The sequence below is a fragment of the Rhinoderma darwinii genome, chromosome 2 (assembly GCF_050947455.1).
Source record: "Rhinoderma darwinii isolate aRhiDar2 chromosome 2, aRhiDar2.hap1, whole genome shotgun sequence".
Classification (NCBI taxonomy): Eukaryota; Metazoa; Chordata; class Amphibia; order Anura; family Rhinodermatidae; genus Rhinoderma; species Rhinoderma darwinii.
The window spans coordinates 432,198,427-432,225,638 of record NC_134688.1 but is presented as its reverse complement, the minus strand read 5'-3'; the positions used below and the strand labels follow the sequence as shown (position 1 = coordinate 432,225,638).

The 27,212-nt window shown below is 40.8% G+C and overlaps 2 protein-coding genes across 4 annotated transcripts in view; one reads left to right on the top strand and one right to left on the bottom strand.

The window, feature by feature from the left end:
• On the bottom strand, positions 1–27,178 carry FANCB (FA complementation group B). Of its 3 annotated transcripts, none has more exons than XM_075854428.1 (9): positions 26,984–27,178; positions 23,486–24,437; positions 17,243–17,398; positions 14,174–14,254; positions 11,331–11,459; positions 9,412–9,575; positions 7,573–8,021; positions 6,645–6,888; positions 1–871 (listed from the first exon to the last, which is right to left on the bottom strand). In XM_075854428.1, exons 2-9 carry the CDS (start codon positions 24,398–24,400, stop codon positions 454–456), a joined length of 2,556 nt encoding a protein of 851 aa, XP_075710543.1. In that variant the 5' UTR covers positions 24,401–24,437; positions 26,984–27,178; the 3' UTR covers positions 1–453. The 3 variants fall into 3 exon arrangements, with proteins under 3 accessions (XP_075710543.1, XP_075710544.1, XP_075710545.1); XM_075854429.1 differs by lacking the exon at positions 26,984–27,178 and adding an exon at positions 26,768–26,951; XM_075854430.1 differs by lacking the exon at positions 17,243–17,398.
• The window catches only part of MOSPD2 (motile sperm domain containing 2), an 88,691-nt gene continuing 88,424 nt past the window's right edge, over positions 26,946–27,212 (top strand). The window contains exon 1 of the mRNA XM_075854431.1: positions 26,946–27,207. Coding sequence (XP_075710546.1) covers positions 27,199–27,207 — 9 coding nt within the window. The 5' untranslated portion in view covers positions 26,946–27,198. The remainder of the gene's footprint in view (positions 27,208–27,212) is intronic.

The following is a 27,212-nucleotide window of genomic DNA, read 5'->3' as shown; positions in this document are numbered from 1 at the left end:
TTCTAGGTTTGGTGTTCCTCTAAGTATGGTTACAGGGGACTTTAAGGTGGTAATTAACCTGTCAAACAGTTCTCTGAATGTTTCTGTAAATGTTTGTATTAAAACCAATAAAAAAAATTGAATTGGAAAAAAAAAACAAAAAAAAACACAAAAACGAATAGTACATTCATAGTACCGCACTATTGTGTACTAAAAATACTAAAAGCTAGATAATAAAAAATACAAATATTCACTAGCCACAGCTTGATGATGAGCAGATTGTACAGAGCAGAGAATAACTGAAGAGTAATCCAAAATGGAGTGTAACTATGTGTGCATTAAATCAATAAAAGACAAATTTGAGTTACTATTGCATTTAATATGCACAACCAACAAAAGTACATATAGTGCCATTCAAATGTAAGAATTACGTGCATTAATAAATGTATAAAAAAAAACACAAATTAAACCTGGTCAAATAGTAGCTACTTTACATGCAAACGCATCCGACTTCATTTGTATCTGTGCTATACGGAGCCCATGCTGTCTATACATCTCGCTGCTAACAGATAAATGTGCCCCCAGCCTGATCTGCATCTGCTCCGCTCTCAGATCCTCCCTGTACGTTTGTACCTGTTCTTTTGTATCAGAAATACAGTCAGTTGTGCTTGTAACTTTTTTCCCTGCTTTGTCGTTCATGGGCAAATCTTTTTCAACTTCACTTGCTGCAGCAGACACCAAGTTTCTTAAGGCGAACAGTTCTTCTTCTACAGACTGAGCCAAGTTCATGGTCATACTATTCATGTCAACCTGTCTCATCACATTTACCACACAGGTTGGCGGGAGAACACATTTCAGGCTATAGAGACACTGGAGAAGAACTGAATTATTTCTGCAAGACAAGAACATAAATTATATATATATATATATATATATATATATATATATATATATATATATATATATATATACATACACACAAATTACATATAAATAATATTACAATGTATAGTCCACTTTTTCCTTAAAAAAAATAATTGGCCGAGTTACCCAGAATGCAGTGGTTCTTACACAGCACAGCCGTATTGTTTACATTGTGCTGGATTCCCATTTCAGTCCTATATCCTATGCATAACATTTCACATAAGCCCCATGTGTGTAATCGCAAGTAGTGCACTGGGGTACAGTCATGCTGGAAAACAAAAGGGTCTTCCCCAATATGTTCCCTCAAAGTTATAAGCTTTGAATTGTTCTTGGCGATGTAAGACTTGAATGCAACTGCTTGGCCACCCATGCCATGAAGCTCCCGGCGCACAGTTTTTGTGCTGATGTTAATGCCAGTGGCGGTAGCGACTTTCATGCACTATGTGCTCAAGCATTTGGTGACCCCGCTCTGTAACTTTACGCAGTCTGCCACTTCGTCGATGAGTTACTGTGGTTCCTAAATAATACCACATACAGTTAATTGTGGAATATCTAGGAGGGAAGAAATTATACAAACTGACTTAAATGGTGACATCCTATTACAGGACCACGTTGGATTTCAGTGAGCTTTTTAGAAAGACCCATTCTTTCACAAATGTTTGTAAAAACAGTGGCAATGGGACTGAATGAACACCTTAATTCAATGATTAAGAGGTGTGTCCCAACACTTTTGTCCATATAGTGTATTTTCTGATAGTAGACACCTGACACATTGTTAAAATGCCACTCAGCACTTTATACACACAGTCTAAGATGGGAAAACTGCTTTAAGGCCATTTCAGAGAAATGGTGGGATCGGAGACCAAATTCTATGTGGTCAGAAAGTAAGTTGGATTAGATGTTGGACAGTTCCGGGTGGACATGTTTTTTAAGGAGTTTGGAGACAAAGAAGATGGGTGAAGGAATAGCTTGTGTGATGGTTGTATATCTAAATTAAGAAGGGAAGATGCCAGCAGTGAGTGAAAGATTGAAGAAATGAGTGAGGACTGAGATGAATGCAGTTCTATGGTTAGGGATGGGGTAGGAGTGGGTTGAGAGTGCAGGTGGTGAGGTGGGATGTGGAGTAGGGTGGAAACACTTCCACCAGTACAGGTGGGGAAGGAGGTTATGGCGGAAGAATATCTTTAGTTTGAAATATGTGTCAAAGTTCTCCGCTGAGATGAGACATGTGGGAGGAGGGACAGGGGCAGTAAAGCTAAAATTGTTAAATGATTGTTTGGGGTTGTGGGATAGAGAAGCTATGGCAGTAGAAAAATAGGCCTGTTTAGAAGAGGGGCCATTAAATTGAGACCTGAAGTTATTGTGGTGTTGCATAAAACAGTGGCTGCTTCTGTGTCATGAGGTGTGGATATGGTAGAAAGTGGTAAAGACAATCTGGGAGTGCATGATAAATTATCAAGATATGTGACGTTGCTACATGGGTCTGCTAGTTTCTGGACTGCGGTATGGGGGCAGTTGAAGATATGAGTTTAGAGAAAGCTAATTGTGGTCAGATAGAGGGAGTGTCGAGGAGTTTGAGAGGTTAGATAAGGAGAATGGGTGGGTGAAGAGGAGGTCTAGCATGTCGCCGTCCTTGTGGGTGGCTGTGGAGGACCAAAGGAGGAAGCAAGAGATAGAAGTTGGGTGGCAGCTAAATGGCATGTGTCTATAGGAATATTGAAGTCCCCCATGGTTGCAATGGAGATGTCAGTTAAAAGGAAGTGTAGAAGACAGTTTGTCAAGTGGTTGATAATGGCGGCATAAGTGCCTGGTGGACAATGCAGTTTGGACAATCCCCTTGACTCCCCATTTTAAAAAAAAAGTGTTTCTCTCTGCTGCACGGAAAATTATGCAATTCATGGTGATCATTGAAATCAATGAGTATTCTTGGATTTCAATGAACTCTTTTGGTCCCCCAGAGAAAAGAATCGTATTTGTAACAAATAAGTCCAGACCTCCTTCTGTCAGCTCAACATGTCATATTAGCCCTGTGCATATTTGTCTTTTACATTCTAAATAATATTCCGCCACCGAAGATGTATTATTTCAAAAATAAAAAAGTAAGTATGTCTAGCCAGTTCTTATTTGGTTTAGAAGCAGATAGTGCACGGAGTGAGGACCTCCCCTGCTGGTGACTCCCACCGGCCTCCACATGGCAGGTGGCCAACAGAAGTTTTTTTTTACCAAACTATAAAGACTTTTTTGTCACCAAACTCATCTGAAGTTTAAGATTTTTTAATTTTTTTTAGGGATTACAGGAAATAAACAAGCCGTTCATACTAATGAAAATGATTCAGCGATGCAGCTACCTCTAGAGATTACAGCGACAGTATCCACAAATCACTAAACAGACTACAAGCTGCTTCACAAATGTATATTCTGAGTTGCATCAGGACCAAAGATATTTTGATTACTTTTTTAACCCCTTTAGGACACAGCCTGTTTTGGCCATGTGGCACAGCCGATTTTTTCAAATCTGACATGTGTCACTTTATGTGGTAATAACTCCGGAACGCTTTTACCTATCCAAGCGATTCTGAGATTGTTTTCTCGTGACATATTGTACTTTATGTTAGTGAAAAAATTTGGTCGATAAATTCAATATTAATTCGTGAAAAACCTCAAATTTTAGCAAAAATTTGCAAAAATTACCATTTTTCTACATTTAAATGTGTTTGCTTGTAAAATAGATAGTTATACCACACAAAATAGTTACTAGTTAGCATCCCCCATATGTCTACTTTATGTTTGCATCATTTTTTTTTTACGTACTTTTATTTTTCTAGGACGTTACGAGGCTTAGAACTTTAGCAGCAATTTCTCATATTTTCAAGAAAATGTCAATAGGCCATTTTTTCACGGACCAGTTCAGTTCTGAAGTGGTTTTGTGGGACTTATATATTAGAATCCCCCAATAAATCACCCCATTTTGAAAACTTCACCCCTCAATGTATTCAAAACCACATTCAGAAAGTATTTTAACCCTTTAGGCGTTTCACAGGAATTAAGGCAAAGTAGAGGTGAAATGTACAAATGTAATTTTTTTTGGCGCAATTCATTTGTAATAAAAAAACAAATCTGTAACACAGAAGGTTTTACCAGAAAAACGCAACTCAATATTTATTGCCCAGATTCTGCAGATTTTAGAAATACCCCACATGTGGCCCTAGTGTCCTAATGGACCGAAACACCGGCCTCAGAAGCAAAGGAGCACCTAGAGGATTTTGGGGCCTCCTTTTTTTAGGAATATATTTTAGGCACCATGTCAGGTTTGAGGAGGTCTTGTGGTACCTAAACAGTCGAAACCCCCCAAAAGTGACCCCATTTTGGAAACTACACCCCTCAAGGCATTTTTCTAGGGGTATAGTTAACATTTTGACCCCACAGTTTTTTTGCAGAATTTAGTGGAATTAGTCTGTGAAGATGAAAATCACCTATTTTTCTGTGGAAACATAGAATTTTTTCATTTTTACAAGGAATAAAGGAGAAAAAGCACCCCAAAATTTGTAAAGCAATTTCTCCCGATTACGGCAATACCCCATATGTGGTCGTAAACTGATGTTTGGATCCACAGCAGGGCTCAGAAGGGAGGGAGCGCCTTTTGGATTTTGGAGCGCAGATTTTGCTGGATTGGTTTTTAGTGCCATGTCAGGTTTGCAACGCCACCGAGGGACCAAAACAGTGGAAACCCCCCAAAAGTGACCCCATTTTGGAAACTACACCCCTCAAGGAATTTTTCTAGGGGTATAGTGAGCATTTTGACCCCACAGGATCTTTTTTAGAGCTAAGGTGACCAAAAAACAACGATTTTGGCACTTTCAATTCTTTATTTCTTACAGCGTTCACCGTGCGCAATAAATTACGTTTTACTTTATTCTGCGGGTCGGTACGATTACGCCAATACCATATGTGTATAGTTATTTTAAAGTTTTGCAGCGTTTGCACAATAAAATTACGTTTCTATAAAATAATTTATTTTCTGAGACACGCTATTCTGAGCCGTAACTTTTTAATTTTTTCGTCAAAAAAGCTGTGGGAGGTCTCGTTTTGCGGGACGGATTGTAGTTTTTATTGGTACGATTTTGGGGTAAATGCGACTTTTTGATCACTTTTTATTCTATATCTTGGGAGGGGTGGTGACCAAGAAATAGCGATGCTGACATAGTTTTGCGTTTATTTTGTTTGCGGCGTTCACCGTGCGGAAAAATTAACATTATAGTTTCATAGTTTGGGTCGTTACGAACACGGTGATACCAAATATGTGTACTTTTTTTTAACGTTTTCATTTTTCCCTATAATAAATTAGTTATTATAGGAAAAAAACAACTTATTTTTAAACTTTTATAAAACATTTTTATTAACTTTTTTTTACTTTTTACATTTCTTTTTTTACCTGCAGCTCTGATCGCTGCTAGAATACATTACACTACCTAGGTAGTGTAATGTATTCCAACTGTCAGTGTGACGTCACAGTCACTCAGACAGTTGGTCTACGAGGATCAGCAGAGGCTGATCCTCATAGGCTGACATACATGGCAGACTTGGGGGCCGTTGTCTGGCCCCCGGGTGCCATCACAAGCATCAGAAGCCCCCACGATTGCATGGGGGCTGCGGATGCGCTACAAACCCGCTACATGCGGCGATCGCAATCGAGCCCCGCATGTAACGGGTTAATTGCCGAAATCAGCGGCGATGAGCCGCTGATCAGCAACACTGGAGTGTCAGCTGTCGGGGACAGCTGATCTCCAAGTTCCCGATGCACACTGTCGCCGACAGTGTGCCATCGGGAACGACACAGTGACTTCCTGTCACTCTGACAGGAAGCCTATCAGGTCCAGCCGAAGGTTGGTCCTGATGGGCTTCCGTCCATGGCAGACCCAGAAGCCATTGTTTGGCTTCCGTTTGCCATAGTAACTATCGGGCAAACCCCGCGATTTCGGACCGGGGTCTGCCGATATGTTAGAAACCCCCAAAATTTGGCGATTGCACCTGATCGCCGAATTTAAGGGGTTAATTCGCCGAAACCAGCGGCAAAGGACCTCTGGTCGGCAAGAGTGGAGTGTCAGCTGTCGGCGACAGCTGACCTCCCGGTTCCCGGTGCACACTGTCGCCGACAGTGTGCACCGGGAAAAACTCAGTAACTGTACGTCCTTGTGCGCTAAGACACTGGCAGCAGGGACGTACAGTTGCGTCCTGGTGTGCCTAGGGTTTAAAGGCCAAGTTTCTTTCTTCTAATGCCATGTTTTTAAAATACATTCCAGCGGCCAAACATGTTGACCTGGACTCTACACAGCACATTTCTAAGGAAGATACCTTGCAAGCAACCCTACACCAAACCTCCAGCACACTACGATCCCCCTCAAGGACATTTACATCTAAGCCTATGTTAACAGAGACCCTACACAAAAACAATACAAAGGGCACATTAACGCCTTATTTACACGAGCGTATTTCATGTCCGTGATACGCGAGTGAAAATCACGCACGTCGCAAAGACCTATGCAATTCAATAGGGCCATTCAGACATTCCGTGTTTTTCACGCAGCGCGTGTCCGCTGCGTGAATCTCACTGCATGTCCTATACTTGAGCTTTTCATCTGGTGCCAAAGTGCAATTATAGGTGAGCTCTTCTTTCAGGAAATACCACATAGATGCTGGGCCTATATGTGGCACATCTAGTTTTAGCTTTCTTTTAAGATTACCTGTAAAATACAGTGAGGTTTCCTTCACACGGTGTCTTAGGATTCCAAGTTAAGAGAGTCCCATGAAGAGATCCTCCTTTCTTACACACCATAATTTCAGGCATGAGCTTCAGGGGCTCTCCCTGCATATGAGCCCTCATCCATGCAGTTACTGATGTTAACGTGATATCATGTGAGATGATGTGGAGAGAACATTTCTGAAATGCTGAGAGAATAGCAAAAATATCTTCTAGATTCCAAGATCCTATTATCCAGAAACACAAAAAAGAACAACCCCTTAGATTAGTGTATTCTTTATCATTAACCCCTTAGGAACCAATGCAATTTTGGTGTTAAAGAATACCTATCACCAGGAAAGGCCGCCTGTTTTTAATTGATAAATAGTCCCCGCCCAAAAAATTAAGTTATAAAAGGAAAAAAAAAAAAGTGTTTTTAAAGGTGTGCACCTATTATGCAAATAGGCGACTCTCGTCTTAAATTTATCAACACTCCTTTAGTCACAGACACGAGATCTCGCAATAACTAGCAAGATTGCGCAGGTTTTGGTACTGTTGCGGCGGTTTGCGGGAATGTGATATTGGCGGTGCTGGGTATGAAGGGAACGGTTAGAGAGGAGGCACGAGCCGACTCCAAAGGTGAGAGTTGCCTATTTCCATAATTGCAAAAAGCGCTAACTGAGGCATCGCAGCCCCTGAAATCAGCTGATTGATGGGGGTGCCGGGAGTTGGACCCCCACCGACCTAATATTGATGACCTATTCTAAGGATAGGTCATCAATTTTAAATCCCTGGAAACCCAGTTTAAATTCACAAGTTAAAACTTTTAACAGTTCTAGTTGAAACTTGTGAATAATAAAAACAGGAAGCCTTTGTACCTTAGCGCTTCTGAATAATTTAGAGATGTTTTCTCTTGAATCTTATAAATTTACCTTGACAGTGTTCAAATACATTTATTGTATGTTTTCCTTTTAAAACATCTTCAAGGCTTAAGGAAACGCTCCCACATGGTACAATCAGTTTCTCGCTTCTAAGTAAACAGTCAGGTTGAGTTTTCCTCCTGGCGTGCAGCAGTAACGCACAAGCGGTGTTATTAAGTGCCAACAGTGACGACAGCTCAGTGACAGCAGTTACTGTGTGCTCCAGATCACTTTGATAGGATGTAGGGCATGGTTTCTGTGAGCAATTCCCTGAAAGATTGTCCTTGCTATGGTAGTTCAGCCTTTGTTTTTTTGCTGTGGGTTCTGCATGGCAGATAGGACTTGAATCTTGGGAAAAACGGATGGCCAATTTTAGCACATTAGTTTGACACTTGGTAACTGGGGATGGAGAAGCTACTTCTTGATCCATTACAAGGGATAAGCCAATGTCACTCAGCATTCTGTAAAAAACAGCAGAACAACGATGTAAACAAGCGCGCAAAACAATGGAATAAATATTAGGAAAAAAAAGCGAAGAAGTCAACAAGCAGCAAGTGTTGTCAAACTAAATTGGGCATTAAGAATTACGGGCATAAGTGTCCAATGCATTTCTAATTTCTTTAAAATTCTGGAACACAGTCCAATGTCGGATTAACAGAAAATGTACATTACCTTGGTGGGTCTTTGGCCACTTCTCAGTGGCTGCCAAAGATCTGGATGAAGTCTCTGACACAAGAATTTTATCCAGCATAACAAGAATGCTGGCTTATCGGCATTAAACTATTATATATTTCTGTATATTAGATTTTATCTAAACATTATATTTTTTACTTTGAATTCTAAAATTTGTTAGCATTGCAAAGGGACTGTCAAATAATGTCTAACTTATATAAACTAACTTTATACCATTCCCATTCTTTCATAACATAGTATGGTCATGTAGATTTGTTTTGCGCTGGTGCTAATATAGGATTGTTCTAACTTGTTGCACACGTGTGCCATTACAAAAATAAAAAGAGGGGCTGAGCTGCAGTACCAGGAACAGCCACACTCGATTTGACGCTGCTGTGTCTGGTACTGCTGAGAAGGGGCCACTGCCCCACCGATCACAATTGAATGGCCTTTTAATTTTTATTCAACTGATTGGCAGGGTGGCAGGAGCAGGACCCTCACTCATCAATTATTGATGGCTTATCCTATGAATAACCATCAATATTAAAGTCCCGGAAAACCACTTTAAAATCCTCCCAGGAAGGAATTTGCAAAGAAGTCACAAAATGATTAAAAAAAAGCAGAGGATTTGGTGCAGACATGTCAGACATTCTGTCACCTAGGAAAATCAATTATTAATAATGTAACGCTTAAATGGGTTGCATCCAATTAGGGGAAAAAACTATTTTTCTTTTCTTTCTAAAAAAAGCGTCACTCTTGTGCATTAACTGTGTCCGGTATCACAGCTGCAGTACCAGATATTACCAGTGAACAAGAAAGGTGCAGTTTCTAGAAGAAAAAAAATAAAAGCTGAATTTTTTGCAACCTCATGCAACCACTTTATGTACATGTGCCTAACCCTAACTCTCAAAAGACAGATGATAGATGGACAGACAGATCGATCAATCTTGGTTTCTGTAACAATCGAGAATGCTAATCCATCACCTGTAGAATTGAATACTTTTTACAGTTTTTGTATATGTAAGTACATGCTAAGAAATATGCATCATAAATGATGGACTTAATGTAAAACTTGTGGAATAATCTTTTGTAAAAAAAAATATTTAATACATCATTTCCTTGAATGCGACCTGGCATATAATGGTATAATGGGTATATATAGGTATAATGCTTACTTACTCTGGAACTGTCGTTTTCAGCTTCAGACCCACCACTAGTAAATCATCAATTATACGATGCCATATTGTCTCAACAAGCTGATCAGAGCCGACAAGGGGAGAGTTATCTGTAGCAGAAGGAGAAGGACAATGTCCTACTTCATCCCACAGAGACACCAGGCCTTCCTTTAACAAAAAAGTCATACTGTGTTAATGGTATTTAGGATTAACTTTTGTAATGGATAATAAAAGCTGGTGTTATTTTTTTCTGCTACCATTAAGGGCTATGTACACCTTTGTAACCAATGATTTATTGATCCAATGTATCTACAATAAAAAAAATGACGCAATTTTGAAGATAGTTTAATTAAAAGTATCCTATACCTGATACAGACGACAAACAAAATTAAAAAATGGCTGGAAAGTTGTAAATAAGCTTTGGGCTTGGGTTAGATTTAGACTTTTTTTTTTTGTAGTGAGCGATTTAAGCGCTGACCATAGAAATGCATTAGGCCAGGGCTATTTATCTCACTAGCAAAAAAAATCGCTGTAATATCGCTGTGATAAATAGCTGTCCATAGAAATGCATTGAGTAGATTGAAAATCTCTTCAAAATCGCTCTTGACAAGTGTGTAGCTCAAAACTCCTCGCATGAAGCGAATAAAAGAACAAACAAACAAAAAACGCTAGCAAATCAGTTGCCTGTAGCGATATTGAAGAGATTTTAAAGCTTTTAATGCATTCCTATGGACAGCGATTAAATCACTGACTACCAAAAAAAGTCTGGGTCTAGCCCCAGCCTTAAAAAAAAAACTGCACCTAACATCTAAGGCCCTGTTCACACTGAGTTTTTGTTGCAGGCAGATAATTCGGTCTAGAAAAATAAGCTCTTGTTTTTTTTAAGTGGTTTTGCACCACAGGCGGTTTTTTACCTGTTTTTTGCCACAAATTTTGCAGCGTTTTTTTTGTCGCGTTTTTTTTTACCTCTTCCACAGGCAAAGGAAAAACCCACAAACTTTTTTTGCCATAAACCGCGTCACAAAACTCAGTGTGAACAGGGCCTAACTTAGATTATCGGCGCCTCACAGATTCTGGTGCTTTTTTTTCCTTCCAGCCCCTACTGTTATCTGAGATATCGGTGCCGAAAGTTTTGGTGCCTGATATGCAAATGAGGACTGGTGGTTTAGGGCCTGTTCACATCACCGTTGCCCTTCCGTTGAGGCGTTCCGTCAAGAGATTTTCGTCGGGTTAACCTGTTTAACGGAAAGGCAAACGGAAACCTAAGCTCCAGTTTCCCTCACCATTCATATCAATACTACAAAAAAATGTTGACAATAGTTTGGCATTACCACAATCTGATCTGACAGAAAAATGATGCATTCCCACTAATGTTACCAACATACCGAAATATTTTTCTCTACTTTTCGTCCCCTGAGAACAATTATTCTAAAACATGAGAACAATGTTTACTCAGAGATTTTGCGCTACTATCGGAACTATACATATAAAAGGGATTGCCTGTGACTTTCAATTTATACTTAGGATTGGCCATCAATGTATGAGCAGTGGCGGTCCGGCCCTGGACCTCTCATCGATCATCAGAACGAAGGGGCCAAGATCAATAATGATCGCCGATCTTTTAGATACAGACACATAATTTTGGGGCAACCTCTCTGAGCCAGGTACAACATAGCAGGAGAGATGAGAATACATACACATAACGTGGCACAAAAGTAAAAAGTTCTAAACTTGAATTTTGTGTTACAGGTGGAACAATTATATATATTCTTTACATATTACAATTTCACTTCAAACAAAACTTTAGGTACCTCGAAAAAAATCAAGAAGGTGTGTCTCATTTATCAAAACTGTCTAACCGAAAAACTGGTCTTTTTACCCATAGCAACCAGGGCAGCTTTTATTTTGATAGCATCATATTACCTTCTCGGCAGAACGAATAGATGTTTCCATGCCAAGGGACATGTGGAATAATGCCCGGCATGATGATTCGAGTACTCGATCTTGGACCTGTATGTGGCGCTGCAGTTCTTCAAGTGAAAGTAAATTTGCCTGCAAGTGACACAAAATAAAGAGGTGAACTCCACTATTACTCTGCATCACAATTCACTTCATTGATTGGGTCTTCCCATTTCAATTACATTTATGAATTATAAATTCCTTTTCAGATTTAAAAAAAGTTAAGGTTCTGAATGTTCATGACTAATACCAGATTATGGTGTCAGCCTGACTTAAGACGTTTAATTACATTCTTGCCACCGCTCCATAGCTAAGAGTTAATAGTTGGCTTAAAAATGTCCACGTCCAGCCAGGATTTTCTACAGACGGATATACCGGGGAAAATGTATAAGACATAACCTACTAAAGTGTGAAGTTGATCCAACAACATCCATCACTATGGAATAAACATCACCACAGCGAGTAATAACTGGCCATCACAGTCAGGTGACATAACGGGTTACCACATGCTCCATGTAAACAGCCAGAACTGGGGAACGCTACAGATTTTAGTCAGTATATTGTAACTTTTTTTATTTTAGGCCCGATTTTTTTTAACCCGGAAATCCCCTTTAGGGCCTCCTTCACACACAGATTTATTCGGACAATTTAAACTGCATTAAAAAAACGCTTTTAAAAACACCAGCGTTATTAATATGTAACATGCGTTTTTTATGAGGTTTTTCATTTAGTACATGCATTTTTTATGGCACTTCGAACGCCTGAAAAAACGCTGTATCCAAAGCATGCTGCGTTTGGAATAAAAAAAATCCACTGACCATAAAATTGACTCAAAACCACCAGAAACTAATAGTACCTGTGTGACATGTGCAGCTACTTTTCTTTAGTTTTTTTATAATCTCAGAGAGACCCCTTTAAAGTCTATGTTCACCTTTGAAATAATTTTAACCTGTATCCGTCAGGTCAGTGGGACTAACGGGCTCAGTGTCAGTAGGTCCTTTGTGTCTCTGACATGCAGGATCAAGCTGCTATCGATCACTTCTAAGTTCATAACTTAGATGTGATCGAAAACAGGTGGATTGAAACGCAGGACTGCTGTCGCTGAACCTGTCAGTGCCACTGACCTGACAGATTCAGGTCTCAGCGAACTAAACAGCTACTCTGTGTACAGAATACTAAGCAGCTGTATCTCAAAAAGTAAAAATAATAATTAAAAAAAAAAAAGTATTTAGAAAGTTGCACAAAACACATTGAGGGTCAGTTCACACAGTGTGTAAATACTGCAGATTTCAGCAGAAAATACAGTAGCAGAGGAGTGGATGAGATAAAACAAATATCATTCACACGCCGGATAAAAAACGCTCAGAAATTGACCTGCAGCGCAGAAACTTATTCCGGAGCGTGTCAATTGTATTTGTGTAAATGCTGCTTATTTGTTGCGGGTTTTCCCCATTGAATTCAATGGGAGGTACAATCCGCAACAAATAATGTTGTGTTTTTTGCAGTGATTCCGCCGCAAAAAATGAAACTCTGCAAAAAAATTAATAAAATCTTATACTTACCCAGGAGTTTGTGTTTCTTTCCTAAGGCCAGCATGCTGGGATGACGTTTCATCCCATGTGACCACTGTAGCCAATCACAGGCTGTAGCAGCGGTCAAATGGGATAAAACATCATCCAAGGGGGCCGGCCTAGATGACATCAGAGGGATGGCCTCCTGAGATGAGGCTTCATCCCATGTGACCGCCGTTGCAGCCAATCACAGGCTGCAGCGGTCTCCTGGAATGAAACATCATCCCTGCAGGCCGGTTAAGTGCTGCAGTTTTCCGCAGCGGACATTCCGGGCGAAAAACTGCGCCAGTTTGGTGTCGTTTTTCCCCCGGAATTCCCTGCGGCGCACAGGGCGGATACGCTGCGTGCTATTACGCAGTGTATCCGCCTGTGTGAATTCAGCCTGTTAGGCATTTTTATAAAGAAACAAAAAAAAATATTTCAAATGTGTACATAGCCTTCAAGGCTGAATGCTCACCAAGTGATGCCACCATAGCTCTAAAGCAATGATTTTTCATTTTCATTATCTTGCCCAGCTCTGTGCAGTACTGCTGTTTTGAGGCTGGCAACGTTTTCTGTGGGCGGGATTACCATGTAAAGGACTACAGTTCCTATGATTCCTCTCCTTTCACAGATGTTGCTTTAGTGCCCGCGTGCCCCACAAAGATGGTAGCTACAGTGATAATGGTACTGAGGAACAACGTGCAAGGCACTGAGGGATAACATGAACGAAAATAAAATAGTGCTTGCATTGAGACGTAATCAAAGAAAGAACATTGGCATTGAGGAGGCATTGAACCAATACCATGCCTCGAACCCGGGTGTATGGCCGAAGTCAAGCGGAATCAAAATAGCTAAAATAATATTTTTTTTTGTGCAGGCGCAATTAATAGTATTTAAAAGCGCATTCGCAGTGAACTTACTGTTAACGCACATGCGGAATGAAATTAATATAACTAGGTCGGAACGTGCAGGCGCAAGGGGAAGACGCAAGAAGACCGGAACAGGAGCTCGTCCGGAAGGCAAGATTGAAGAAGACCGAACGAGACGTCAGTGGAAGAGAAAAGTTCAGACGGTGGCGGAGTCACATGACACTAGACGGAATTAGAAGATATCTGCAACTTTAAAACGCTGAATATATTTAAAAAATACTTTAATAAATATTTAATTAGTATTGCTCGATAGTTTTTTTTAAACTGGACATCCCCTTTAATGTTTTACATTACACTATCACAATAGTGTTTATTAAAGGCTCACCTGCAATCTGGCTTCGAGCGTCTGTAGCATCAGAACATGATTTTCCTGAAATCCCATTACTACATCATCTATGTGGTCAGCCTGAAAGAAAGCACAACAGGTGTATTCAGTAAACATAGAAACATAGCGGTCATAGGTTTCATTTCTGTCTTAATAATAACCACAAGCACTAGACACATGCATTCAAAAGACTCACATACAACAAAACCATTCCAAACCTGTCTGACACCGTTTTAGTCTATTGAAATGTTGGTTGTGTAAGTTTTTAGAAAATTGGCAAAAAATACATCGTAAATTTCGGGCAGCTGCTCTAACTAAACAAAGAAAACAAAAAAATAGCAAAACTATATGGCAAGAATATAATAGAATAATTCTTGAAATGAAATTAGTAATAATCTGGTCATTTGAAAGATGTTTTGTTTTTTTTAAATTGTGACTTCAGTCGGGCGCGGTCACAAAATTTTAGTGACTCAATGTGATCAAGGCACCAAACATGACTTGAGACCAGAAAGGAGCAACCTAAGTCACCATCTGGAGATGACTCTATTACCCAAACCCTAATAAATTAAAGGGAACATGCAAATCTTACCTGTGTATCCTCTGTTTGTCTTTCACACTACACTAGCCGCATTACAGTAATGACACACGGAACAGTTTTAATGGTTGCTGTGAAAGTCAACTACAGTTTCTATACCAGGTTATTCATTTCCACCAGCCCACGGGCAGATCTGTTATACTGAGTGGAGGAGGGGAAGCTCAGGAGACAATAATGTAGTTAAAAAGTGAAAGTGTCTGCAGAAACAGATGTATGTATACCTTCTGTCACCTACGTACAGCACAGGCAGCCGGGTTGTGGGCTGAGAAAATGTTCAAGCGAAAGAATCCTAGCAACTTACCAGGAACATCTTAAAGAGGCTCTGTCACCAGATTTTGCAGCCCCTATCTGCTATTGCAGCAGATCGGCGCTGCAATATAGATAAGAGTAACGTTTTTATTTTTAAAAAAAGAGCATTTTTGGCCAAGTTATGACCATTTTTTTATTTATGCAAATGAGGCTTGCAAAAGTACAACTGGGCGTGTTTAAAGTAAAAGTCCAACTGGGCGTGTATTATGTGCGTACATCGGGGCGTTTTTACTTCTTATATATATATAATATAGAGAAATATATAAATTTTTCATATTTTTTGTGATTTGTCTGCTCACAATAAAAATTAAAAACATGGAATTATTTAAACTAATCTAGGAAAAGAAAGCCTCATAAGTCTTATAAAAAACCAAAGTAAAAATAGTTAGAATATTCAAAGCGGTTGCAAAGATATTATCGTTTAAAGAAGTGCTTATCAGAGATGGAAAATTTGACTTGGACACAGGGGCATCAATAACCCTTGGTCATGAAAGGGTTAAAGAGGACTTGTTACCTTTCCTGACATGTCAATTTAAGGAATACGTGTATACTCCATGAAATAATAATTCTGGGGCATCTCTTCTTAGAACGCTGCATTGTACTGTTCCTCTGTTAATCTACCTAAAATTTATATATAATTTGACAACTGGGTGTTACCATTCCCCTTGTCAAAGGGCATGTCCCTGCACAGTGTCACTCAGTCAGCACTGATTGGACAATGTCAGTCAGTATAGAGACACATCCCAACTGTTAACACCCAGTTGTCAGTTTAATCAAACATTTCTAGGAGGAATGACAGAGGAACGGCACAACGTAGGAAATATGTTTCAGATTTGTTAATTCATGGGGAATACAATTATTTACTAAAACAGACATATCAGGGCAGGGGACAGCTCCTCTTTAATGTGTCTCTTCATTTTCTTTTTATGACAACATATGCTTCAGGAACAATACATTTAAAACACGACAGAAGAGAACGTATAGATTCACAAGTAAATACTGTATGTCATGCTGCTTGCTCATGCACGGATGGAGGGGCTTACACAGCTCATACAAGATTTGATTTTCTGTAGTTTTGGGTCTCTTAGGACAGGATGAATATGTCAGGCTGACCAGACAAGGAACTGAGACGTATGAACGTGAAACACAAAATCTTAACCAATATAAGAGGAGACTTAGGGCTTGTCCACACGTAACGGATTTGCTGCAGAAAATTTCCCCAGCATTGACGCATCAACTAGCAGACAATTTTTGCTGCATATTTTTGCGGAGGTTTTTTATGCGTTTTTTTCCAGGGGTGTGTGATGGGAATATTTCTTCTTCTTGTGATGTCATTTCCACCCCTGTAAAACTCTTCAGTGTTTCCGCAGCAGATAACACAATACATCAGAAAAACGCAGGAAATCAGTCCACTTTCCGCAGCAATAATTGGCATGCTGCAGTAAAAATTACGCACCGCAGGTGAATTTCTGGACTGAATTTTTCCGCAGTGTGGATGACATTTCTTAAATCTCACCCACTTTGCTGCTACTGTATTCCGCTGCATATTTTCTATCCGCAACTCCGGACGGAAAATACGCAACAATTCCGTTACGTGTGGATAAGCCCTTAGGTTGGTTTCCCACAGTGCAGATCTGCTGCAGATGTTGCATGCATTTTTTTTTTAAGCTAAAACAAGATTTTGGTCCAGGACAGGAGACCCATAAGACCTTTCTTTATATATTTTTTTTCCGTTCAGGTTCCGTTCCTGGTTTTGGCAAAAAAAAAAAGACGCATGCAAAATCTGCAGCAAAGCTGCACTGTGGGAACTTATTACACGGCCCCATATGGGTCATGAAAACGAGCGCCGATTAACGAGGCAGCTCATTGATCGGCGCTCATTTGCACCTTTCACAAGGAGCAATGATTGGTTATGCATGGGGACGAGCGATCGGTACTACGAGCGTTCGTCCCCATACATTTCCATCAGGGAGACGTGCTGTCGACAATGATAATATTTATTGCTGCATAAACGAGGAGATCAACTGATGAACGAGCTCATTCATCGGCCGATCGTTGCCCTATTTACACAGGGCAATGATCGGGAACGAGCGTACATATGAACACTCGTTTGCCGAATCTTTGCCCCGTGTGAAAGGGTTTTTACTGCTGTCCTGTATACTTACTGGGTAATGAATGTCTCCACAATCGGTGAGTCTGAATGCCTTGTGTGTAGAAGGGTTGCTTGGATCATCATTGAACAGCAAAAGCACTTGATCAGAGCCCCTGCCAACAAAATCGTCCACTAGTATATTTCTAACTTGCTGCCAGGTTGCAGCTGTCTGTAGATATAAATATATGCATTAAACACGATGTCACACTTTTTATCCTTCCTGTCAAGCCTGGGAGTCACTGGGTAGTCCTGCCCTCCCTTAAAGGAACACTCCAGGCTAAACCGATACACTGTGTTGTGCCTAGTGCAGGACCTAATGGAGGAAGGGGGCATGACGGAGGGATTCAAAGAGTTTGTTATCATACACCTCCTTTTTATGCTCTGCACTAGGCATAACATAGTGTTTCCGTTATAGATCAGTTTATAATACTACCCTTGTGGAGCCCCCTAACACTCATCGCCCAGTAAGTCAGCGCACAGGACCTTCCCGCACTCTGAGGCCTCATGAACACGACCGTACATTTGGGTCTGCAATTTATCTGCATTTTTGCGACCCATTAATTTCTATGGCTCCATGCACACGACCTTGGTTTTCACGGATTCGTGCTGGGGACCGCAAAATCTCAGGACAAGTCATTTTATGGTCTGGATTTGTGGCTTCACTAAACTTGTGAAATCATTTTTTTGTGTTGTAGATCTGTGAATCTCGATGACACACAAAAAAGTTTTTTTGCAGTCAAACGGACCGCAAAGGATCCGTGGTTTTGAGCACCACAACGGTTGTGTGCATGAGGCCTTATATAGTAAGTTGTAACATGGTCCTAATCCACATGCACACATTACTCACAAATGATGTGCTCCAAACACAGATGTCACTGTACAAGTTGCCAAGTTATCAAAGGGGTTGTCCGCTTTTTGTTTTTTTAATTTGTCTATTTATAGAAGAGGAAATCAATCAGTTTTGTAATATACATGTTTCATAAATTATAGTCCATTCAGTTATTCTATGGATAAATGACTATGGACTCATCTGTGGGCTAGAACATTTGTTTTTGTTTTAGACAGGGGCCTATAACCTCGTTATACGAAAGACAAGTGAGTAGAATTCCGAATACATGTATATTAGAAAAGCGTATGATTTCCTATTCTACAAATAAATTAATTAAACAAATAAAAACTGGACGATCCCTTTAAGAACTGTTTTCAGGAAGTATTTAGACGTGGCACACAAAGAGTGAGGCAGAAAGATTCAGTGAACGCAAACCTCATCTATAATCGGCAATGACCCCATAACGAAAGTCAGAGCACCCCCAATAATAGCGGCAGATGAAAAAAGGTTCACCTCCTCCTCGCTATAGCACCTCTACATGCTGCCAGGGGGTGACTGGTAATAAGCCTACAAGTGGCCATCCACATGTCACTTTCCCTCTAAGGCCCCATTGAAACAAAGCACAGCACATGGACCCATTGATTTCAATGGGGCCGTTCACAAATTTGTGATATTTCACGCAGCGGAGTCCTATATTGGTGCGATATCACGCATCTACGTGCCCATTGTAGTCAATGGGTGCGTGAAAACCACGCACCGCACACGGATGCACATGCTTGTGCGGTGTGTGATTCGCGCATTAATTCAGTTGAAAATAATAATAAAAAAATAAAACCGCATGCCCCTCGCAAAGCACACAGATGCATAATGCAACAGACACGGACCCGATTCACATGCGTTTTTCACCCGCGTGAATCGGATACGCTCGTGTGAATGAAGCCTTATTGTTGAAGGGGTTGTCCAGTCCCTAAAAATTGATGGACTATCCTCCGGATAGACCATCAATAGCTGATGGGTCGGGGTCCGACTCCCGGGACCCCCGCCGATCAGCTGTTTTGAAGGGGGTGTGCTGCGTCCCCTTCATTTCTACTTGCTCTCTGTGAATCGTCGACACACATGTAGCGGTGATTCACAGTATTGCAGCCTTCTTCTCCCATTCATCTCACTGGGAGAAGGATGCAATACCTGTGAATCGCCACTACATCCGTGTCAACGATTAACAGTGAGCAAGAAGAAATGGAGGAGAAGCAGTGCTTGTATGAGAGCTGCACTCCCTTCAAAACAGCTGATCGTGGGGGTCCCGGAAGTCGACCCCGAGCAATCAGCTATTAATGGCATATCCTGAAGATAGGCCATCAATTTTTAGGGACTGGACAACCCCTTTAATAAGTTTCATGTGGTTGAATTGTCAATGACGAGCAAATGAGTAGAAGAGACCCGTCTGCCTGTGTAATAACATAGTATATTATAATCCGGTGCTCTTATAAATTAAAGAGTCTTTCCCATCAATGTCTGATTGGTGGGGGTCTGGCAGCTGAGACCCTCCTGGATCATGAGAGATTCCAAGTCCCCTACGTAAATGGAGCTGGAGCTGAGCTTGCGCAGTGCCGCTTCATTTACTGTCTATGGGACTGCCGGAGATTACCGAGCGCTGTACTTGGCTATGTCTAGCAGCCCCACAGACAGTGAAGGAGCAGTACAGTGCATTCTCGGCCACCGCTCCGTTCACACAGGGGCCAATTTCCCCAGGATGAGGGCTGCAATTCAGGATATAGACTGGGAAAAACTAATGTTAAATAATGGTACAAATGATAAATGGGAGATTTTCAAATCTACTTTGGGTAATTATAGTGCAAAATTTATTCCTACAGGTAACAAGTATAAACGACTAAAATTAAACCCCACATGGCTTACACCTTCTGTAAAAAGGGCAATACGTGACAAAAAAAGGGCATTTAAAATATACAAATCTGAGGGTACAGCTGTAGCCTTTGTAAAATATAAAGAGCTTAACAAAATCTGTAAAAAGATAATAAAATCAGCAAAAATACAAAATGAAAGGCAGGTGGCCAAGGATAGTAAAACAAATCCCAAAAAATTCTTCAAGTATATAAATGCAAAAAAGCCAAGGTCTGAACATGTAGGACCCCTAGATAGTGGTAATGGGGAGTTGGTCACAGGGGATCAAGAGAAGGCAGAGTTACTAAATGGGTTCTTTAGCTCTGTATATACAACAGAAGAAAGAGCAGCTGATGTAGCCGGTGCCAGTGCTGTTAATATATCAGTTGATATACTGAATTGGATGAATGTAGATATGGTGCAAGCTAAATTAAATAAAATAAATGTACACAAGGCCCCGGGACCAGATGGGTTACACCCTAGAGTTCTTAAGGAGCTTAGTTCAGTTATTTCTGTCCCCCTCTTCATAATATTTAGAGTCTCTCATGACTGGTATAGTGCCAAGGGACTGGCGCAGGGCAAATGTGGTGCCTATTTTCAAAAAGGGCTCTAGGTCTTCGCCAGGTAATTATAGACCAGTAAGCTTAACATCCATTGTGGGGAAAATGTTTGAGGGGCTATTGAGGGACTATATACAGGATTATGTGACAATAAATAGCATTATAAGTGACAGCCAGCACGGTTTTACAAAGGACAGAAGTTGTCAAACCAACCTGATTTGTTTTTATGAAGAGGTAAGCAGAAGCCTAGACAGAGGGGCCGCTGTGGATATAGTATTTTTGGACTTTGCAAAGGCATTTGACACTGTCCCCCATAGACGCCTAATGGGTAAATTAAGGACTATAGGTTTAGAAAATATCGTTTGTAATTGGATTGAGAATTGGCTCAAGGACCGTATCCAGAGGGTTGTGGTCATGATTCCTACTCTGAATGGTCACCGGTTATAAGTGGTGTACCCCAGGGTTCAGTGCTGGGACCACTATTATTCAACTTATTTATTAATGATATAGAGGATGGGATTAATAGCACTATTTCTATTTTTGCAGATGACACCAAGCTATGTAATATAGTTCAGTCTATGGAAGATGTTTGTGAATTGCAGGCAGATTTAAACAAACTAAGTGTTTGGGCATCCAGTTGGCAAATGAAGTTTAATGTAGATAAATGTAAAGTTATGCATCTGGGTACGAACAACCTGCATGCATCATATGTCCTAGGGGGAGCTACACTGGGGGAGTCACTTGTTGAGAAGGATCTGGGTGTACTTGTAAATCAAACTCAATAACAGCATGCAATGTCAATCAGCTGCTTCAAAGGCCAGCAGGATATTGTCGTGTATTAAAAGAGGCATGGACTCGCGGGACAGGGATGTAATATTACCACTTTACAAAGCATTAGTGAGGCCTCATCTAGAATATGCAGTTCAGTTCTGGGCTCCAGTTCATAGAAAGGATGCCCTGGAGTTGGAAAAAATACAAAGAAGAGCAACAAAGCTAATTAGGGGCATGGAGAATTTAAGTTATGAGGAAAAGATTAAAAGAACTAAACCTATTTAGCCTTGAGAAAAGACGACTAAGGGGGGACATGATTAACTTATATAAATATATTAATGGCACATACAAAAAATATGGTGAAATCCTGTTCCATGTAAAACAAGGGGGCACTCCCTCCGTCTGGAGAAAAAAAGGTTCAACCTGCAGAGGCGACAAGCCTTCTTTACTGTGAGAACTGTGAATCTATGGAATAGTCACCGCAGGAGCTGGTCACAGCAGGGACAGGAGATGGCTTTAAAAAAAAGGCTTAGATAATTTCCTAGAACAAAAAAATATTAGCTCCTATGTGTAGAAATGTTTTACTTCCCCTTTCCCATCCCTTGGTTGAACTTGATGAACATGTGTCTTTTTTCAACCGTACAAACTATGTAACTATGTAACTCCAGGTCACTCGTTCTCGTGATCGGTGGGGGTCCCAGCAGATGTTGTTTATAGGAAAGACCCTTTAATGACACGGCCATTTTTTACTTTTGTTTTTCCCTCTTTACATTCCATAAGCTATAACTTTTTTTTCTTTGACATAGCTGTATGAGTGGTTTTCTTTTTTTTTTCAGGACCAGTTGTATTTTCTAATGGCACCATTTAATGTATAATACAATGTATTGGGAAACTTTAAACAATTATTTTGTGGGGTACAAGTCCCCCATTGTTTTTTGGGTTTGATTTTTACAGCGTTCACCCTGCGGTAAAAATGAAATGACATGTTAACTATATTCTGCGGGTCAATACGATTACGACGATGCCACATTTATAAAGTAGTTTTTATGTTTTGCTACTTTTACAAAATTAAAACATTTTGTTAAAAAAAAAGAATGTTTTGTGTCGCCATATTCTGAGATCCAGGACTTTTTCCATCAATGCAGCAGTGTGAGGGCTTGTTTTTTGAGGGGCAATCTATAGTTTAGGTACACATGACTGTTTGATCACCTTTTATTTGATTTTTGCTGGAGACGAGGTGACCAAAAAACAGCAAATCAGTTGCCTTTCTTTTTAATTTTTTTTTACACCGTTCACCGTGAGTAATTAATGTTATAATGTAATAATTTTCTTTTTACATTACTTTTGGGGAAAATGACAAAAGGGTGTTTTTTTTAACTTTTAATATTTTTTGTGTGTGTATATATATATATATAGATATATATATGCTATTCTTTTATTAGTCTAGGGGACTTGAACCAGCGATCGTTGCATTGCTTGAACAATATGTTGCAATACTTATGTGTTGCAGTATGTGTTTTTTTTAGATGCTAGATGCGGGGCTTAATAGGAACAAAAAGCTGACAGACCTGGGGGTTTGTCACACAATGCTCCATGACAACAAACGGCAACCCGCAATTGCGTCACAGGGTGGCCGATGGGCCTTCGGAGGGGGCCACACCCCACTTTTTAACAGCTTAAGAGTCGCGGTCGTTTTCAACCACGGCATCTAGGTGGTTAAACAGCTAAAAAAATGGAGCTACCTCTGATCCACAGCAGTTAAAGCAGAGTTTTATCTGTAATATACAGCTGACACCTGCACTATGGGTGGTCGTTATTGGGATTGAATAAAACTCCAGGTGAAGTTTCATTATTAGTAAAATGGACTTGCCTTTCAAAAATAATATGAATGTAGATGAGTTATGAACTTAAATGTGATCGATAATAGGTGGATTGGACCTGATGTCACCAAAGCCGTTAGTCCCGCTGACCTGACGGATTCGGGTTTTAGTGCAAGATACAGCTTCTATGCATCAGATACAAAAAAAGCTGTATCTCAAATTAAAGCAAATGACAAAGTTGAACTACACACTATAATCAAATTTTTTTTTTACTAAAACAAAGTTTTCAAAGGTTTACATATCCCATAATGTACCTGACTTAGATGCAGCTTAGCAGACAACATAATTAAATACATTAAAAAAAACACAACAATTACCTTCCAGCCGTCTTTCCATATTCCACAGGCGTCCCCAGAGGAGAAGGAGAGAACACATAATATATCTGCTTGGCTTGTGTATGCAACCTGTAACTTTGAAGGGTTTTCAGATGGAAGTTGGTAAACCTGCTTAGGGACTCCATTCTGGAACCAGATCAGTTGCTTACTGCTCGCCGCTATTGCTGACGTCTCATATCTGCCATTAACATTTTGTATCATGCAAACTTCAAGGCATCGCAGCACACTCGAGTATGAATGCGGAACCAGACAGGATCCCGGTAGGACTTTCTGATTTTCAATGCAGTACAAAATAAACTCCTTTTCTTGAAGAGTTCTATTAGGAAGAGGAGAACTTGTTAAATGCTCGCCATCCAATCTCATGGTTGTTATGCCCAAAATACAAGCTCCTTCTTCAATAGTACCAGCCCAAAGAACAGCGGAAATGTTGATTGGAGCTGTTAAAACCTCTGACGTTAAAGATGAAATGTAAAGGAGTTTTTCATGTTGTCTCCACACAACAGTAGGACCGTCAGTTATGTTTAGATCTTCTATGGTTTCCGAGTCCACTTTGAACTTCAAGTGTGGTTCCAGTTCATTAGAAGAGTGGAGCAGCAGTAAAATCATCCGTGATGAACCGCTAGACTTTTTCTTACAAGTCCTTAGTAAAATGCATGGAAGCCGAATACCAGTTCTTGCATCTGCCACACAGCGAACACAAGCAAGTTCCAGGGTAGATTTATTAGATGGGATGTTGTACTCACCACCAAAGGTTTCAATGAACTGTCCGGTCTCAGCAAGGAAACCCTTCCTGGAGAAAACAAGAACATTTCTTTCAGCAGTTCTTTTCAGAACTTGACATGTAATGATTTGTCCATTGTAGGCGACAACTTGTCCGTTGTTACAAATGATCTCCATTCTTTAACTTTATAAGTGGGAATTTTAAAATGTTCATCTGAAAAACAAAAAGATATTGGATTTAATCCTGTAGTAGTCAGGGGAGGTTCTCATCTGCCGCACCATTCAATGCCTATGGGGCCAACAGAGACAGCTGAGTATAGTGCTCGGCTGTGTTCGTTATTCCCATAGGCTTTGAATGGAGCGGCAGCGCACATGAACGACTGACGCACCATGAAAAGTCTTTCTCACTGCAATTGTGCAGTGAGGAGGACCAGGGGTCTGTCGATTTTTATTGGTGTAATTTTGGGACACGTGCAACTTTTTGATCACTTATTATTACATTTTTTGGGAGGCGATGTGATCATAAAGTGGCAATTCTGGCATTGTTTTTTATTTTATTTTTAACGGCGTTCACTGAGCAGGATAAATAACGTGATCATTTTAGTTTGGGTCGTTACTGATGCGACGATACCAATTATACCCCTAAGGGTATGTTCACACAGGGCAGATACGCTGCGTAAAAGCATACAGAGTATCCGCCCTGGGCGCCGCAGGGAATTCCGGACGAAAAACCACACCTTATTGTGGCGCAGTTTTTCAGGCGGAATGTCCGCTGTGGAAAACTGCACGTAATAAAGTATCATACTTACCCGTAGCCATGGCGACCCGCCCTCTGCCATCCTGCAGCCCAGCCTTCTGGGATGACGTTTCATTCCATGTGACCGCTGAAGCCTGTGATTGGCTGCAGCGGTTACATGGGATTAAACATTAACCCTGGGAGGCCAGCCTGGATGAAGAAGGAAAGAATTCTGGGTAAGTATAAGATTTTTTTTTTCTGATTTGCGAATTTTTGCGGTGGAATCTCAGCTTTGCCGACACAAAAATCACAGCATCTGCGATTTGTTGCGGGTTTTACCTCCCATGGAATGGAGAAAACCCGCAACAAGAAAGCAGTGATTACCCAAATAATATTGATTTGCTGCGGATTAAAAAACCGCACCGCAGGTCAATTTCTGAGCGTTTTTTCCGCTTATCATTTACGCAAATCGTGTGGATGAGATTTGTTCAACTCTGTGGCCACTGTATTATGCTGCGGAAATCTCAACGAAATCTGTTTTGGAAAATCCGCAGTATTTACGCTATGTGTGAACCTGGACTTACAGTATTTTTGAAAGCAAGAATCGAGCAGCAGAATGCACTACTATTGCTGTCAAAAAACACTGGAAAGGGCAACAGATGCTCGGAACGCAAATGTGAACAGAGTCACAGACTAGAGAAATAGGATTATTATGTTGTGTTCTACCTGATTCTAGAATGTTTTATCATTTACGTCTTCCAGCATAAGTCAATGGAAACGTGTAGTCAGCGTCATGATCACGCACAAGGGCAGACATACCATAGACAGAGCTCATGCACCCGCTATGGGGGATTGGGGATATGGAGGACAGGGGTTCCGGCGTCTAGCCCCCTTAATAATGGATGGTGTGAATGATGAAGCTCTCCTATGCCACATGCACCACAGTAAAGGAGAAAGAAACCAGTCTCATGGTTATGCCACCCTTCACTACAATTGAACAAGTACTGGTTCCTCTGGTCCGTGGGTGACACGAGTGACCCAGTACCAAGAATGGGTCTCATTTTGATCTGTGTTATGGGGCCTCCTCTTCGACTTTTGCTGAATAGTATCAGATAGAACAAAAGCTGCAGCCAGCCGGGACTTAAAGGGGGTGTCCAGGATTAGAAAATCGTGGCTGATTTGTCCAAAAACAGCGCCACACCTGTCCCTGGGATGTGTCAGGTATTGCAGCTCAGATCCTTTGAAGTGAATGGGGCTAAGATGCAATACCACACACAACCTGTGGACAGTTGGAGCGCTGTTTTTGGAAAAATTATCAACCCCTTTAATGCATTTAGTTGAACAGCCTGCCAGTCTATGTGGTTCATGTATGAGCACGCTTCTATAGATGGTCCATGTGCACATGCAACGTTGTCATTACACTATAGAAATGTATCAATGCGGCTTTCTGGCGTAACTGCAGTAAAGTGAAAGACGTTCAGCTTTCATATGATATTTATGATGGCCCCGCTCACTTTCCTGATGTCAAAGAATAGAGTTTGCGTCCGAAAAGGGGGGGGGGGGGGGGAGTGCCTTTGCCACAAATTTATGTTAATATATCGTATGAAAATGGCGTTCACTATACTACCACGCCAATGTGCGCTGGTGCGCCATATTTTTGAAAGCACTGGCATAACTGATTTATATAAAACTATGCCCTCCAAAAAAAATTTGCAGAGACATGAATTTTGGTGCATAATGGCGCAATAAACATTAAAAAAATATATATTATGTCTCATTTTCCGAGGTAATTGTGACGTATTTCTTACATTTATACACAACCCCTATACATCCCATCTTCTTGTGCTCACACACGGACAAGACAGCGGGTCACGCTACACTTCGTTACGTCACTTAAACTTTACTTTGCGGACTAATAACACTACTGCCAGATATACATAAATGTCCCGCCATGTCCACCGCAAGGCACTATGGGTAATAGCGCCACATAACCACACAGAGCCCCCCGACCCTGCTAATCTCACCCGCATACACAACCCCGCGGGCAGGAGCGCCGTCACCCGGGCATAGTCGCAGCTGTACACCCGCTGACGTCATGCAGGAGATAGCGGAGGAGACAGCCGCCCAGGAGTGGGCAGGCCGAGCCGTGACGTAGCCGGTGACGTCAGTAAGGCCGGAAGGACTGGAAGACACCGGGTAGTGCAGTGTGCTGAGAGCAGCGGCTACAACAGCAGAGATCATGGCAGATGTGAG

Excerpts from the sequence above, each read along its gene's own strand:
- FANCB (XM_075854428.1), bottom strand. The coding sequence starts at position 24,400 with ATGGAGATCATTTGTAACAACGGACAAGTTGTCGCCTACAATGGACAA. Across the intron at positions 9,576-11,330 it reads CTATTCGTTCTGCCGAGAAG|GAAGGCCTGGTGTCTCTGTG; the intron begins GTAATATGATGC and ends TTTTTGTTAAAG. Across the intron at positions 872-6,644 it reads AACCTCACTGTATTTTACAG|AAATAATTCAGTTCTTCTCC; the intron begins GTAATCTTAAAA and ends CTTGTCTTGCAG.